The sequence below is a fragment of the Centroberyx gerrardi genome, chromosome 6 (assembly GCF_048128805.1).
Source record: "Centroberyx gerrardi isolate f3 chromosome 6, fCenGer3.hap1.cur.20231027, whole genome shotgun sequence".
Classification (NCBI taxonomy): Eukaryota; Metazoa; Chordata; class Actinopteri; order Beryciformes; family Berycidae; genus Centroberyx; species Centroberyx gerrardi.
This window is the reverse complement of record NC_136002.1, coordinates 28,620,940-28,637,975: the sequence shown is the minus strand read 5'-3', so window position 1 is coordinate 28,637,975 and position 17,036 is coordinate 28,620,940. Positions and strand designations below refer to the sequence as shown.

Genomic DNA, 17,036 nt, shown 5'->3' with positions numbered 1-17,036 from the left:
TCCAAAATTGAGAACATGCTATACAACTATTGCAATACAAATCATTCAAAAGCGAGTAAAGGGGAGTTTTTGTTATCTTTTCCCATCAAGCTGAAATCTCTCCAGATCTTGAGACAATACAAACAAAAGATGCATCTCATGTATTTCAAGCTGTGCTTCCTAGCAGTCTTTTGCATGAAATCAAATCACTTAGTGTTTTCTCTTTAAGCGTGCTGTAACTTCCTGCAACACATAGGGAAAACTGTCCTCAGGCAAACAACAGGGGTTTCTCTCTGGGGAGAGGGAGGAGTGTAACCAAGGAAACATACACCTTCAGTCCTGCCACTCCCCTTTGACTTTTACCACACCTACACAGCTTCAGCTCCACCGACAATACTCACACTCACCATTTCTGTGCATGAAACCTATAAGATTCTAGTGGAAGGAACCGCTGCGCCATTCATAGTCACTTCCAAGACTTGCATATAATGACAAACGCCACACAAGATGGAGTCCCGCCCGACACAGGGACGGGTGCGGGGGAAGACACAGTGGAGCCAAATGAAGGGCAAGAGGCGGAGGTGAACAGTCTGGGTTGGCTCCTCAGAAAAGAAGGCTCAGAGACAAGTCCTGCACCGATGGATACCAACGTGTCAGTATCCAGGTAAAGGTTTGACATTTTTCTATAATATCTACAGTAGGTTAAAAAAATCAGCTTTACTGGGGAAAGACTTGTGTTTCAGTTGCCTCTCGCAGGTTATTCACAGCATTATTTACTATTAACGGATGTAGATTGAGTGCTGGAGCTGTGGAGTCAAAATTCAGTCTGGTTCCTCTGTGTTGTTAAACCACAAAAGAAAAATGTGTGTTTTACGGTTTGGGGCTGAAAAGTATCAGGTTACCAGGGTGACAGGTTTCAGGTGAACAAGTGTCAGCTTGCAGAAAAAAACACCTTTATTATACGCAAGCTGGTGCTCAGGGTCTTTTACCAAGACACCCATACACTAATAACACTGTATTAACATAATGTTCAGTTGTTTATTGTATTGTATGATCACCCACAATGCAAAGTGTTTAAACAGTGTAGTATATGGTGAAAATTAGTTGTTACAAATCTGAACAGTTAGCCTAAGCTTCACATTGCATTGTACATTTTTTTACATTCATATTTCCTAGTGCTATTCTCATTTTTAACTGCTAATTGTACTGCTTGAATATATGCTTATTGCCTATTGTCTATTGCTTGTGTCTGAATATTGCACTGGATGCCACTTAACTGTTATTGTTTTGTTTTTGTCTGCTATTTGCAAAGCACCAACTTACTAAGCTAAATTCCTTGTATGTGCATATGTAAATAAGAAATCTTAAATCTGAATCTGAATCTGAATGAATAGTGTGTTTTTCTACGCTGCAGAGAAAATTTTGCCACTCTTGGCCAGATTTACAGTGAAGCCTTTACCAGGGAAAGAGTGTTTGAAGCAGCATCCAAAGGGGACGCAGCTCAACTTCACGGCCTGCTGGACTACCTGAGAGTTAATAACATGCGACTTACGAGCCCAGAATTCACAGGCAAGTTGGATTCAGATTCATTTGCCTCGTCTTGTTTGCGACTGTCAAGGTCTTGCACCCTTCTGTGTCTCCATGTTAGTTTGAAACAGTACTTTAATTTGCTCTCAAAGTGTGTTTGTGCAGTTAAGTAAATTTTCATCATGCAAACTAACCCTAACCCTAGATGACAAAGAGTTTTTACTGACTTTGTTTAAAAATGGGGTCATGGAGAGCGAGGGGTTACGGCTTGAGTGTCCTCACATAGTACAGCACCTAGACATATGATTTGGGTTAATATTTCAAAGGTATATTAAATAGGAATAATAATGACTTTACTATTCGTAGATGCATGAATGATATGCCAATATTTTTTAACTTTTATTTATCCAGGTAAGACTGACTGAGGCAGAGGTGGAGTCACAGTTTTAATTGCTTGAGACTTGATGCATGAAGAGAATACATGAGACTTGACTTGGGTTCTGGTGAATTCTGTTTTCTGAATTTGTATGGAATGATTGAATTTATTGAAGTTGAAACTGATTATAGAAATCAAACTCATGATGCTCTTGCCACGTTTTTATCCTATTAAAACCATATTGCATTGAAAAGTCCTAGATATTTAGTTTTCTTTAAGATATGAAATTGATACTGGACTCTTGATTTCTTCTGACTTGACTTCTTCTACATTTCGACTTGAGACTTGACTTGAGACTTGACATTTATGACATGGACTTGACTTGGTAATCTACATTTCATCTTGCAATCACAGGAAATGTAATAAGAATCAAAAGTATGTAATTTTTGCATGTATTATTTTCAGATGAAACAAATGGGAAAACAGCACTCCTGAAAGCTTTATTGAACCTGAAAGATGGCAGAAACAACACCATTGAAGTCCTCCTCGATATAGCTGAGGAAACTGGAGATTTACAAAACTTAATCAATGCATCCTACAAAGACATTTACTACAAAGGTAGGTAAAACTAAATTCTGGCTTGGGGCTTTTTTATATCACCAGAAATTTATTTTGGTGATTTTGGAGTTCACGTTATAAAGGATTTCCACACTCAAATGGATTCACAAAATAGCTGTTTAGCTCTACAAGATAGAGCGATTCTTTTAATGGCAAACAGGAAGAATGCAACAAACATTTTAAGATTCAAGCCATCGTCAGTGTATCCTAACTTTGGGTGCTCCCACCATTAAATGGCTAGAGCCACTCAGTGTGAATTCTGGACTATCACACTTGGCTGTACAATCCAGTTTGAGTGAGTACAATATGTATTTTTTGTGTTTTATGTGAAGCACATTGACTTTGCCTTATGTATGAACTGTGCTATATAAATAGTTTGCCTTGCCTTGCCTTGTTTGCTTTAACAATACAACAATACATGTGGCAGGCCAGACAGCTTTGCATGTTGCCATAGAGAGACGGAGCTTTGATCATGTGAAGCTGCTGGTCCAGAAAGGAGCAGATGTCCAAGCCAAAGCCCATGGGAAGTTCTTCCAGCTTAACACAGGACTGGGCTTTTATTTTGGTGGGTGTTGTGTCTTTAAAATAACCAGCATTTAGATTTCTATGGCCAAACCTTATCGATAAACACTCCATTCCATTCTGTGTTTCCAACAGGTGAGCTTCCCCTTTCGCTGGCTGCCTGCACTAACCAGCTGACCATGGTGTCCTTCCTCATGGAAAACCCTTACAGAAGTGCTGACTTGACTGACAAAGACTCCCAAGGAAACACGGTCTTACATGCCTTGGTGGCCGTAGCGGACAATACGGCGGAAAACACGGACCTGATCACAAGGATGTACGATGAGCTTCTTATTCAGCACAACAGACTTGTGAAGAAAAGACAGGTGAAGTTGGAAGATATTGAAAACCACCAGGGGCTGACTCCTTTGAAGTTAGCAGCCAAGATGGGCAAGATTGGGGTAGGTTTGCGGTTTATTATTAGGCCTGCATGTGTATACTAAACCACTTCCTCCTCTCCTACTAAGTAGGTGTTATTTATGGAGGAATTTAGCATGGGTGCCTTGCCATGCATCATTAATTTAACATGAAAATCATGTGGCATAACCTGTCAAAAAACATTAACGTACACTCATTTAGACCATGCAAATAACTTGAGCTAATCACGTAAAAACCTGCCAGGTGTGTGTCAGTCGTGAGAGAGCGCTGCGTATTGTCACACCAGATTAATTTTGCCTCTGTGCTCTCTCACTCGGCAGCTGTTCAGGCACATGATGCAGCGCGAATTCATGGACGAAGAGACGAGGCCGCTGTCCAGGAAGTTCACAGAGTGGGTCTATGGACCCGTCCACTCCTCGCTGTACGACATGAGTTCCCTCGACACCATCGAGGACAACTCCGTGCTGGAGATAGTCGTCTTTGGTAGTGAGATTCCGGTAAAAGAAATCTATTTTAACCTAATTTTTTACTGACTATGATAAGCCAACAGGGTTGTTTAGTATCAGAATTTTCAATCCAATTCAGTGGATGAAATCTTAACTAATAGGGGGCGATCTCTGGTAGCAGTGAAGACTTCTAAACAGTGTAGGGAATAATCCAATCACAGGTGTGGTTACATGTGACTGTCAAAGTAGAGCAAGAGCAGAATAGCTGGTGTGGAATCAGCAAAATCCAGAGCCTGGCAGGGGAGAATTATGAATGTCTGGACAGTTGACACCATTGCACAGGAAGAAAAATGTGTGAAACAGGAGGTCATGTAAAAGCTAGTCCTGCTATTGGCCAGTGATGGAAAACCTTGGCTACTTTAAAATATGATGCCAAGAAGATTTTCACCATATTGAAGGAATAAAGTGTTTTTAACATGGTTGACTTTTGAACTTTGTCTCAGAATCGCCATGAGATGCTCCAGATTGAGCCTCTACGCAGTCTTCTAGAGGACAAGTGGGACAGGTTTGCCGCTAAATTATTCTTGATGAATTTCCTGGTTTACCTGATATACCTGGGCATCTTCACTACTGTGGCCTTTTACAGAAAGGAAGGACAGGTAAGACAGAAAATGCAACACAGAATAAATCATGTTTTAACTTAGTACAGTAGAAACCAGAGGTGGGGACTCGAGTCACACAATTTGGACTCAAGTTAGACTCAAATCACAGTAATTGCTTGAGACTTGACTTGATGCATGAAGAGAAGACTTGAGACTTGACTTGGGTTCTGGTGACTTGGGACTTGAGTTTGACTTGTACTTTGATGACTTGAAAAGGTTTCTAAAGTCTTGACTTGAGATCTTGTGTTTGTGTAAATGACTCAGATTGAAAGTGATGAGATTTGTTCCAGCGGACGACTGAATTTAAATTCTGTTTTCTGAATTTGTATGGAATGATTGAATTTATTGAAGTTGAAACTGATTATAGAAATCAAACTCATGATGCTCTTACCAAGTTTTTATCCTATTAAAACCATATTGCATTGAAAAGTCCTAGATATTTAGTTTTCTTTAAGATATTAAATTGATACTGGACTCTTGATTTGTTCTGACTTGACTTGGTGATCTACATTTAGACTTGAGACTGACTTGGGACTTGAGCAAAGTTGACTTGGTCACACCTCTGGTAGAAACTATGTTTTAACAACTTCATCAGCCTCACCAAGGAATGGCAATCGTTTGATTTTCAGCCACCATTTCCTGTTGAAGACGACCCACTCGACCGCCTCCGTTGCGCTGGTGAGGTCATCAGCGTCCTTGGAGCGGTCTACCTTTTCTGTAAAGCGGTGAGAAAGCGCCACCTGGTCCAGTAATTCCCACGACATTCCCACGAGTCAAAAGAAACTTCAAACTAATTCCATACTTACATATTTTACTTCTACAATCCACAGATAATTGATTTCAAGAGAAACCCTCCAAATTTCAAAGCTCTGTACCTTGATGGATTCAGTGAAATTCTATTGTAAGTATCTCAAAAATCTTTCAATTTTAAGCTTTTTATGCAGGTAGAGCATAAAGGACCAGGTGCATGAATACTGAGGCATCCTGGTTTTATATCATCCATTTGCAAAGCGTCCAAACATCTTGTGAAGGATATCAAACCAGCAGGCTGCTCTCTCACGCGCTCGGTCCCTTCCCTCTGCTCCTGTAGTTTCTTGCAGGCAGCGCTCCTCCTTGTCTGCACGGTTCTGTACAGCTGCGGGCGGAGGGAGTATGTCGGACCCCTCGTCCTCTCACTGGCCCTCGCCTGGATCAATATCCTCTACTTTTCAAGAGGCTCCAAGCAGATGGGGATGTACAATGTCATGATGCAAAGAGTAAGAAGTTCAGTGAAGTTCAGTGAACAAAGTCTGAATGTCAAAAAAATGAGTTGCCTGCTTTGACGTCAGTTTCTTCTTCTCAGATGATCCTGGGCGACATCTTGCACTTTCTGTTCGTCTATGTTGTCTTCCTTTTTGGATTTTCTGCTGGTAAGGCCTTTCTGGACTCTAAATGTTGCAACATGTTGAGCATAAACTAAATAAAATAGACATATTTTGGCTGCAGACAAAAATGGGAGAAAGATTACAGCTGTTTTCCAAGGTAAAGATTTCTGACTTTTATTTTTATTTCCCCCCTGTTCATAGCCGTCGTCGCTCTTATAGAGGAGTCTCCACCAGCTTACAAAAAACTGACCAATGGCACGGGGGCACGTGCAAGGATGTTTGGTGTCACTTCATTTCAGTGCGAGAAGCCAAGCTACAACGACATCCGCTTCACAACACTGGAAATGTTCAAGTTCACCATTGGAATGGGCGACCTGGAGTTCACGGATCACGTCCAGTACAAGGAGGTTTTCTACATCCTGCTCATCTCCTACATCGTCCTCACCTACATCCTGCTGCTCAACATGCTCATCGCCCTGATGGGAAACACAGTCGAGAAAATCTCCAATGAGAGTGAAAACATCTGGAAACTACAGGTAGGAGGGTCTTCTGGTCTGTTATTATAAAACATTTATCAAAAAGCTTACCTTTAATCCTGGTCTGATTAAAGCCAAGTTGCTTCATTTATTGAGTTTTAAATTTTCTATAAGATTTTGATTTATATTTATTGTCATTTGTTTGTCTATCTCTTTGCTATGTTATTTCTACAGTACCTTTAGTTTTTATTTTGTGCTAAATGTTTTATTCCTTGCACTTCTTTATTGTGAAGCACTTTGTAACTTTGGTTTTGAAAAGTGCCCTATAAATAAAGTTTATTATTATTATTATTATTATTATTATTAACATGTGCTTTGAGTACCCCAAAACTAATGTTCTTGAGATTAGGCTGATCTCAATAATCCAGGATGAATCCTCAGTGGATGTTGGTAATGTGGGTGGATTTCAGTAGATCTAGCACAGGAAATTGGGGTTACATTTACAGGAACCAAGAGCTAAGGGAACACAGGCAGTCCAACCAGGCAAAACACAAAGTCAGTATCTAAAGAATATAATATATAAGTGTTACAAAGTTCCTTACAAAAGGAAAAAAACAAAAACAAAAGGCAAATACGGCAAGTGTATGACTATGTATACAAAATAATTCAATCATAGCACTGAAATATGCCAGTAATACAATATTAATAGTTTTCCAAATGGGCTGATAATGAGATAGAATATGAAATTGCGAGGATGTGACTCAGTTAAAAACTGACTGGAGCTGTGGGCGTGCCTCCTCAGCGGGCCCTCACCATTCTGGACATGGAGCGGACTCTGCCCCGCGGCCTGAGGGGCAAACTGTACTCCGGAGTGGTGAAGACACTGTGTTTCAGCGCCGGGCGACAAGAGTGTCGCAGGTTTTTCAGGTAAACCATCACAGGATGCATGTGATATTAGGGTTCCCTGTGTAGGTCTGGAAAATTGGGATGGGACGATATGCTTATCTCATGATATGATCCGATATGTGATATGAGGTTCATGATTCAATACAACCACAATACGATGTAATAAATGAAAGTTAAATAACAACAAAGTCTGACTGTGCAGAATTATGTTTATTTCTGAGCCACAAATCTTTCTAGCGATGGCATTAGCTTGATAGAATGTACAGTTTTAAAATAAGTTCAAATAATATAATTTGGATGGAGAGCTTGTGAAATTGTGATGGGCAAACCATCTCATTTGTGATTACTACAGCTGAATAAAATGGAGCTAAGATCACAATTCATTTTTCTGCCCCATATGTATTGTCACATTTTTGTATTGCGATATATTGAATTTCGAATATTGAATATCGGCCCATCCCTACTGGAAAAGTATGAAAAATGAATTTGGCAATTTCCAGGTCTTTAATAGTTTGGGTAAAGTATGGTAAATTTTGCTGTACAGTTCTGATGCAGGTAAGAATAGACTTTTTACAGTCATAAGCCCACTGTCAATGCGTGCACTATTTGTTGTGGTGAGGAATAATCTTCAGCCAGAGTAATATTGAGAAATTATGAGCTTTTATCATATTGAATACCGCCTGAAATCTTCAAATTATATACAGAATGGTAAAATGTAAATGTGTAGGAACCTTGTAATATGAGGACATGAAGAATAAAGTCAGGTCAAGAGTTTCTCATGTTCCACTGATATCTTACAAGTAATGAATCTTATTAACCTTCAGGGTGGAGGAAATGAACTGGAAAAAATGGCGGTCAAATCTTGGCATCATACAGGAGGAAGATCCTGGGAATCACGTAATCAAGCCAAAGCCTCACGGGACTCCAGGAGATCATGGTAGGGCAGCTCACACACACACACAAATTCCTGTGAGTTGTTTCTTCATGCCAAAACAGCACTAATACTAAGTTGCATTTTAATAATCTTTCTGTCAGGGAGTCTGTGGAGACTGAGTCCTCTCTTGGAGAGGATGCGTGTCAGAAGTCGCCCCCCGCAGCATGACAGCATTCTCTGATTTCATCTGAACATCAAAAGGATTGACTTTAAAATCTGTATATTCAGTTTCAAGTTTCAGGTTAATATTTAGTTGCTGCCACCATGGATCCATGGAAAAGAATGAGCAGTGGAACTTTGAGGGGAGAGGTATGTAGTTTCCAGAGGTGGGGACTCGAGTCACAATTTTAATTGCTTGACACTTGACTTCTGGTGACTTGGGACCTGACTTTGACTTGAAAAGGTTTCTAAAGTCTTGACAAAAGATCTTGTGTTTGTGTAAATGACTTGGATTAAAAGTCATGAGATTTGTTCCAGCAGATGACTGAATTTAAATTGTTTTCTGAATTTGTAGTTGACTTGGTCAGACCTCTGGTAGTTTCCAATAATCTCTATTAATGCTGAATACCGTCATCACTGCTGGAACTAGGTTTTTTTTTTATGCATTTATTTTGTGATACTCTATTCTCTTTTCTCATTTCCTTTTTGGCAGTACTGTATGTCTGCCATTAAACTATGAAAAGTTAAGCACACACCTTCCAATGTTGGTTTCTTGTTATGAAATCACCTCAGTACACAGGCCACATTCTCATCACGAGAATTTGATGAGGGTTTACCTGATTTAAGTACAGATTATATTTATTATGAGATGTATTATGCACTATAGTAGCCTACAATCAGTTTGCAGTAAACATGATTTCCCTGGATGTGCAAAATAAAGACACGGTCAGTCATAAATACTTTGCATTTGCAAACTTTATTTTGGTTAGGGGGAATGTTTGTGCAAGACATTTTGTTCCTGAAGGATAGGCAAAACTGGAATATCACATTTCCACAAAGTAGAGAAAGTGAGCTCCCCTCCACCACCGTTCATGACATGACGGATCTTTGAGAACCAAAGACGATCACATCCCTCGGAGTAAAAATACATCTAGAGAGAGTTGTTATGATAAATACCTGTGCCCCAATGAATATTACCATCTGAGTCAACCAGTAGTCAACTGAGATGATCTGCAATGCGCTTCAGTAGATCAGATTCTTTCAGTGCATATCACCACCTGCTGTGGGGAAAAATATTCTGAGTCCGATTTGATAATGTACCAATATTGTTTTTACCAACTGGAACCCCAAATAAACAGTACAGTGCTCTGGTTGGAGCCACAGCTTTCTGAATCTTGCTTCGAGGATCTAAAGGGGGAGTATTGTGCAGACAGGAACTACTCACTCTAGATTATTTTATGCTCTATTCACATCTTCACATCTCAATTTCACAAGATTTACTCATAACTGTCCAGATGAGGGCAGCAGCCTCCATGTATGTCAGCATCTTGCTTATTTCTGTTCAGAACAAGATAACCTGTTCCCAGTACAAGCTTGCCAAGGCTTTGGGCCAGGTGGTTAAAGAGAGGGACGCTTGGTCACTTTGGTCAGTGAGTCAGCAGCAAACAGTTCACACATCCCAACAGTGTCTAGGAGTCGTGGCACACTTCAGGACCGCAGTCCATGACACAGTATCAGTAGTTACAGTAAGTAGCTTGGTCCCCCGTCAGAGATTAACTTGGTGCACTTTGTGAGTGTGCACACCTGTGTGCAAGTACCCAAGCCTAACACACACAAACACACACACGCAAGCACCCACACACACACACACTCCATACTAAGCCCAGTGGAGGCACTTCATATGAAACTGTAGAACCTGACTTTCTCGGCTGTAACGGGGCAGTTCAATAAAACAGGACAGATGGGTTGAGTCACGTTTTGTCTCTTCAACAAAATGACTGTTGGTCTATCCTGAAACAAATATCCTTGCATTGCAAAAGAAATGAAGAAACCCACACAGGCCTGGAATGTTAACTTGTGTGTCTACAGGCCACATTGGGTCGAAGTTCCAAAAATTACAGAGCCACTTTGACTATTTTACCAGCCAATTAATATATAATAACCTCCAAATGATGGCTGGTTGCTTGCCAGAGTGGCTGGTAGAGTAGACAAACTTTAACAGCCTCAGCCAAAGTTTACCAGCATTTAGGTGGTTTTAATTTGCCCTCTGCACCCATCCCATAAATAGGAACTTAATTCCACTGATACAGCCCATACATCATTACTATTCATACACACACACACAAACACACAAAGCACACTAGTGTGTGTTAAGATTAAATTCAATAGCAGCTTCAAGGGGCAGGCACATCAAAAATGAGAGCCATGAAAAAAAAAAATCTACTGCCATCAAGTATGAAGACCCAAATCCAGAAAAGCTACGGCTTGCATCTCCACTGCCTTTCCTCGGAGACGATGCATCATCTCACCATGCTTTCTCCCTTTTGACCTGCGCTGTGTTCTGAGAAGGGTTCGGAGAGGAAGAATGCGAGGCATTGTGAAAGACATCAGATTAAAGCATGGTTGCAAACCTCTTATTTGCCTCTGAGTGCAGACACTTCAGTTTACACGATCTGCGTCAATATGCTTCACCTATGGCACCTAACGTGGAAACACCTATGGCTTCAGGATGCAGTGGTCCAAAAAATAAATTAAACTATATCAGGCTATTTATTAAGTATAACAACTAAAGAAACACAGTCCAAAGACTTTAAAATAACTGCTACAGCCCAGTTCTACACACCTATAAATTCTGCTAAATACTATTCATATTTTTACCACTTAAAATGATCATCTTAAAGGCTGTGATAGATAGGCAACAGAGACAAAAGAGATGGGCATTTTATCAGCAGCTGTGAATAGCATTATTATCTTAATGTTCCCATTCCAAATGCAGGCAATATTATCTATTTCCATTGCCTATACAATTTGCTCATGTAACATTGCCTTATGATCTGACGTTACAATTTAACAGCAATTTCAAATTAACAAATGCTGAGGGGAAAAAAGCTAAGACTACTTTCCATTTCACACATTTAAACCATACTTTCTTCTTTCAAATCTTGGCAAAGAAAGTCAGTTAACATTTAAGGTAAGGATTTAGTAGAGGATAACTAGTGTAACATTTAAGGCTTTTTCCAAAAGGCTTGAGGAGAGCAGAGCAACATGTGCCCAGACAACATCAACCCAACAAAGGACTTGAGGAGGAAATGGGACCAGAGCACATGCTAGACACATCTAGCAAGATATAACCTGCATCGAACGGTTGGACATTACTTTTCCTTTATAGGTAGTAGAAACACAACACAGGGTAAGGCTAGTGATTAGTGGATGAAGAGCTCACCACAAGCCACATAGACAGATAACATCCACACCAAATCAGTTCACTTGCATTACAGTAGTAAAGTGGTGAGAAAAGGTGTTGGAGGGGAAATGAGGCATTTCCCTCAGCTTGCATTATTGTTGTACTTGCATGCTTGCAAGTGATCAATTTGGTTTTCACATACCGACATACAGAAACCATTTTCGTAATAATGGGATACCGTTCTATTTCACATTAGCAGAAGACAAATGGGTTCTAATGGAGTTTCTGCTCCTTTTGCCAATGTTAAGCATAACATTTAAATTCTCATTGCTCTCACTCCTTAAACGTCACCTCTACAATTCAAGTAGGAACAATCTACATTAGGTAACACGACAAAAACTGCAATTAAAAAAAAACAACTACTTCAAAAGCACTTCTTTACATACGATATTACCATACACGACGGGGCACTTATGACTTACCAAAGGTGAGAAAGACTATTTGCAAGTTTAGAAGCTGTCTCAGAAATGGAGAATATTACCATTCTTTTTGCTAGTGCTGGCTTTGTTTTATTTTTAACTAAAACTCTGCTCAATAGTGATGGGTAGCTGTTTCTGTACCATGTGAACACCCATGGAGCGATAAAAAAACTACCTGGACCACTCATGGTGCAGTTCAGAAGCCATTTTGAATTCCTGATGCAGCGACCGATAGATTAGTCGCGGCTCTGATTTTGGCCTTTAATGAGTTCACACCTCAATTAGGAGAGGGTGCTTCTGGGACAATAACCCTATCAACAGTCTTATTAGATGCATATACATATAACCATCTTATTCAAATTGATCACGAACCTGTCAGAGGATAAATAAATGCAAATATAAACACAACAGAAGGACATCCTAAATCTTGCCTTTGGGCAGTTGTAAGGCCACGAATGCTGAAAAAAGGAGTCGTTCCATGTCAATCTGGGAATAGCACTGTGACAATCACATGTGGCAGGGAATATTCTCAGCTGCGATGAAAATTTTAGACCAATTTATGTACAGAGAGCAGCACATCCATGCCAGTGATGAAAGCAGGAATACTATTCGACAGTGGAACAACAATCTCACAAACCCTTCATTGGAACAAAGGTAAGACATGGCTTAAGACCTGAGGAACACTTTGAAACATCACAACCTGGTGCGTCTATAAATTAAGCTCTGAAGCAATAAAATGTGGAGGAGAATAAATTGATCACTTGCAAGATCTTGAAGACAAACCATAGGAGTAGCTGAATGTAGCTGTTGGGAACACAAACTCAAAACACACAAAGTGGGGATGAGCTCAAGCTTTATCGGTAGCCTGGGTGATGAGTGTGGACACCGCCACCGTTGTTAGGCTCCTGAACTTGGCCCATGGTTGGCCTGTGCATCTTCTCCATCACATCTATGTTCTGCTCCTGGAAGCTGGGCATCTGGAAGTCCCCACCTAGGAAATCCACATTCTGCATCAGCTTCGACTGGCCAGCTGCCCCTCCTTTCCCTGGTCTGTACTTTGCCCCTGGGATGCAGTCTGTGGAGGTGCCGGCCTGTCCTCCCTGGAAGGACACCGGGAGGTCCTGAGGGCCTGGTCCATTGTTACCAGCTGGGGCTGGGATGCTGGCCCATGGTGGCTGCATGTAGTGGCCATTAGTGTAAGGCATGGAGCCTACTGGGCCGTTAACAGGGGACGAAGATTGCGTTTTTTCTGCTGGGTGTTTTAGAGGAAAGGACTGGGCAGCGCTGAGCAGCTTGCGAGGGTAGTTGAGGTTTCGGGTGGGGAATCCACACCCAGAGGGAGGCTCCCTTCTTGGGTTCTTGCAAGGGTGGGCTCCCTCAGGCGGCTGCTGCATGTGGGCCAGTTGATGTTGGGCCCAGGAGCGCTGCTGCTGTTGCAGCTGCTGTAGCTGTTGTTGTTGTTGTAATTGTTGCTGTTGCTGTAACTGTTGCTGTAACTGTTGTTGCTGCTGTTGTTTCTGCTGATGTAACTGGTGGTGAAGCTGCTGCTGCTGCAGTTGTAGTTTTTCTGTGTCTGTGTGAAAGGCAGGCATACTGTTAATGGCAGCCATATTGGGCTGTGAATGGAGAGCAGCAGTGGGAGCCTGAGCTGCAGCTTTGTCTGGAGGCCCCACCATGAGGCAGCTGGGCACAGAGCCCAGGGCCGGGTTGTGAGTCGACACCCTGGAGCTGGCATTGATGAGCAGGTTGCGGCTGATGGGGCTAGGGTTTGCGATCTGGCCCTCACAAACTGAGGTGGCGCCCATGCCGGCCCGTGCCTGGCACAACTGGTTGATCTGGTGCACGATGCTGCTCAGGTCACCAGGCCGGTTCTGGTGCAGGCTGGCCGCCATGGACAGCGGGATGGTGGAGGTAGATACGGTAACGTTTGGTGGGGCGTCTGCATCGGGGAGCTTCCGGGGCCCATAGGCACCCGGCAGAGGCTGCTGGAGGCCATTGGGCGCGACAGGAGGTCCTGCACCCGCAGCCTGGGGAAGAGGCTGAGAGCCAGCCATGCCCTGGGAATGCTGCAGGCTCGGAAGCTGAGCTCCGTCAGACATGTGCCGCAGATCCTGAGTCACTCCTTGCTGTTGAAGTAAAGCTTGTTGATGAGGAGCCGTCTGATGCTGCAGCGTCTGCAGATGAGAAAGATGCTGCTGCTGCGGCACAATTGACGGACAAGGCTGGCTCTGCTGCTGCTGTAGAGCCTGGGTGTGTGGCAAGCTCTGCTGCCTCTGTATGCCTTGTGGATGAGCCAATCTTTGCTGTTGCTGTGAAGTCTGCAGCTGGGACAAGCTCTGTTGCCGCTGCAGAGCTTGTGAATGAGCCATGTTCCTTTGCTGTAAAGCCTGCGGATGAGGCATAGTTTGGGCCTGCTGTAAAGTCATTGGGTGAGTCATGCTCTGCTGCTGCTGCTGTAGCGCCTGTGGGTGAACCATGCCCTGCTTCTGGGCAGCCAGGGCCTGGGCCTGAGGCTGAGGCGGACCCTGCAGGTGAGGAGCAGACTGAGGAACGTTTAAAGTGCTTTGAGCCGCGTACGGCCCGCTGTGAGGGTTCATGACGGCCTTATGAAGCAGCCGGGCTCGGCTACCGTCCGACTCTTTGATGATGCCTTTGGCAGGCGCACGGAGGACGGCCAGAAGGCCCGCTCTGGCGCTGACCTGAGAGGGGTAGGGACTGTGGCGCTGGCTGGATGACGATGTGTCAAGCCCGTTGACTGTGCGGCGAATGTGCTTCCTTTGAGGTACTTTGACACTGTTGGGGAAGATCTGGATGGTCAGAGGATTGTTGGCAACTTTCTTAGCATAGGCATCCAACTCTGCTGGGGTTGGGTAGTTGGCAGATCTCATCTTCTGTGTAGTTTCCCCTGCAATGTGTATAAGGTCAGACAACAAGGAATGCTGAGCAAAGGACAGTGACTAATCAGGAAATGACTCATTTCAACGGAACTACATCCACAAAATGGTGGAAGGAAGCACTTACATTTCTGAAGTCCAGTGTTCATCTGCGTGCGGGAGAGAAGTCGGGTGGTAGGGTCACCTGATGCCGGCAGACAGGCCAGCATGTCACTATTCCACTAATGTAGCATGGGACTTTCTCCTCACCATACTGGGGAGAAATACAGCAAGTCAGCCACTGACAGACACTTACGTTGGTGTGAAATGACTTTGCTATTGCCTCTTATCACATGCAGTACAGTTTGACCTTTTGCAAATGGCAGCCTGTAATAAACTGACATCTTGGTTGTGTAAAAGCCTGCTCCATACACCCTGCAGCTAGCAAAAAGCTGAGACAGGGATGGAGAATGCCTTTCTTTTTCTAGAACAAAACAACACAGAGACAGCACAATGGCAGGCTGCAAGCCGACCAGCTGTCTTCTCCAATCTCACGTGAGACTGTGCCAAAAGTGCAGCTGGTAAACAAGCACAATTTCCTCTTCTGCACATGGTTTGGTGGGTCATATTATGAGAAAGCAGATTAAAATCAAAGTCAAGGCATCGGCCCTGTATCGAAAGCCACAGAAAACCATTTTGATCTTGATCAAGTGGCAAAGCCAGCGGTCTTGTTGAAAACTTGCTTACAAGAAAAGCATCGGCTGTACGTACACAATGCTTTAGCTACTAGATCACATAAACCTAATCCAAACGCCAATAGGACATTAGGCCATAACGACTGCACCAGTAAAACAAGTCAGCACTTATTTCAAGGGTGGCAGTGAACTAGCAATGAATCCCACACTGGTTGGCAAAAAAAAATACGGTGCATTTTATGATTAAATAATAGACAGCCTCATTCCTATTCAGATTTTAGATTTGGGTAAGGCCTGCATTGCAATCATCTTTGCAAACTGAAAATGTTCATTTCATATGTCGAACATGCTGTATGTGATTAATTGATGTTATGGCTTGGGTGTTTGTCCCAATATTCAACAGCTCAAACGTGACATTACTGTACATCAGAGGTGTGACACAAAAAGCAGAGTTCACAAGGACATAATCCCATGTTCAAGCTAATATCCATGTCTCCACCAGATTGTTTAGCCAATACCCATTGCATCTCTGCATTATCTGACACAATATGAAGTTAAGGTATCTCAGTATCTCTCTCTAAAGTTATCAAACACATAGCATTTAAAAAGCTGTTTAATAAGCATTCCGGGGTGAACAGAGATGGTATCATGAGAAGGCATTTAAAAGGCTGATAACACTGCGTCGTCCTGTGGGATGGAGAGTCAAACCACGAAGGGAAAAGGGTTCCTGCATAACGCAAAGTGAATAGTGTGACCTTTTCAGCAGAAATAGGTCAAGCCTACCTTTTATATGGCCTTGCCTTTAAAATATCTTTATCCGTGGTCCGTATTTTGACCGTGACGTATCACATATTAAAAACCTAGCCAACTTTCACACAGCCAGTCTGTAGCTAGGTAACGTTAGCCATTTGTCTAGCAATCCAACCTAAACCTGCTGTAACGGTAGTTCAAATAGCTAGCTAATAACGTTCTGAATGCAGGATCCTTCAGCAAGTAAACATAAACTGAGCTGACAGCAGGGCGACGATACTCCCACGCCACGGAAATAACAAATGGTGAAATCTGGTTAGCGAATGTAGCGTTAAATAGGTTAACATTAGCTCGAGTCAAGCTCCACAATAAATAAGAAGCGGACGCCTCTTTGTGCTTATTGTGACCAGGCCAGCTGGTTAGCAAACTTTAGCTTTCCACTGCTAAAACTTACCGAAGCGAGCCATGATAATCGGAAAAATACTTACTCCTCGCGAATTTATGAGTAAGGAAACTTCATTTTGTGGAGCTATAACGTTGATATTTTTGATAATAAAGAGACCATCCCCGGTGCTTTCTCCGTGCTGCTGGCTACGGCAGCAACATTTGTCGGGCATGCGCGAAAGGAACGGCGGTTGAGGACCCCGGCTCTCCATTTAGGCGTCGCGT

At 42.6% G+C, this 17,036-nt stretch overlaps 2 protein-coding genes across 3 annotated transcripts; one reads left to right on the top strand and one right to left on the bottom strand.

Annotated features, from left to right (window-relative positions):
* Positions 1–409: 409 nt before the first annotated feature.
* LOC139916867 (transient receptor potential cation channel subfamily V member 1-like) lies at positions 410–9,087 on the top strand. Of its 2 annotated transcripts, none has more exons than XM_071905884.2 (15): positions 410–643; positions 1,394–1,548; positions 2,348–2,500; positions 2,928–3,065; positions 3,158–3,387; positions 3,760–3,936; positions 4,389–4,544; positions 5,177–5,272; positions 5,378–5,448; positions 5,638–5,803; positions 5,890–5,956; positions 6,113–6,447; positions 7,190–7,314; positions 8,118–8,230; positions 8,329–9,087. In XM_071905884.2, the coding sequence occupies exons 1-15, from the start codon at positions 468–470 to the stop codon at positions 8,406–8,408; spliced, it is 2,238 nt and encodes a 745-aa protein (XP_071761985.1). In that variant the 5' UTR covers positions 410–467; the 3' UTR covers positions 8,409–9,087. The 2 variants fall into 2 exon arrangements, with proteins under 2 accessions (XP_071761985.1, XP_071761983.1); XM_071905882.2 differs by having other exon boundaries at positions 3,158–3,462.
* A 37-nt stretch (positions 9,088–9,124) lies between these two features.
* Positions 9,125–16,975, bottom strand: fam222bb (family with sequence similarity 222 member Bb). Its single transcript, XM_071905885.2, has 3 exons — positions 16,856–16,975; positions 15,071–15,196; positions 9,125–14,954 (listed from the first exon to the last, which is right to left on the bottom strand). The coding sequence occupies exons 2-3, from the start codon at positions 15,150–15,152 to the stop codon at positions 12,904–12,906; spliced, it is 2,133 nt and encodes a 710-aa protein (XP_071761986.1). The 5' UTR covers positions 15,153–15,196; positions 16,856–16,975; the 3' UTR covers positions 9,125–12,903.
* Positions 16,976–17,036: the final 61 nt, after the last annotated feature.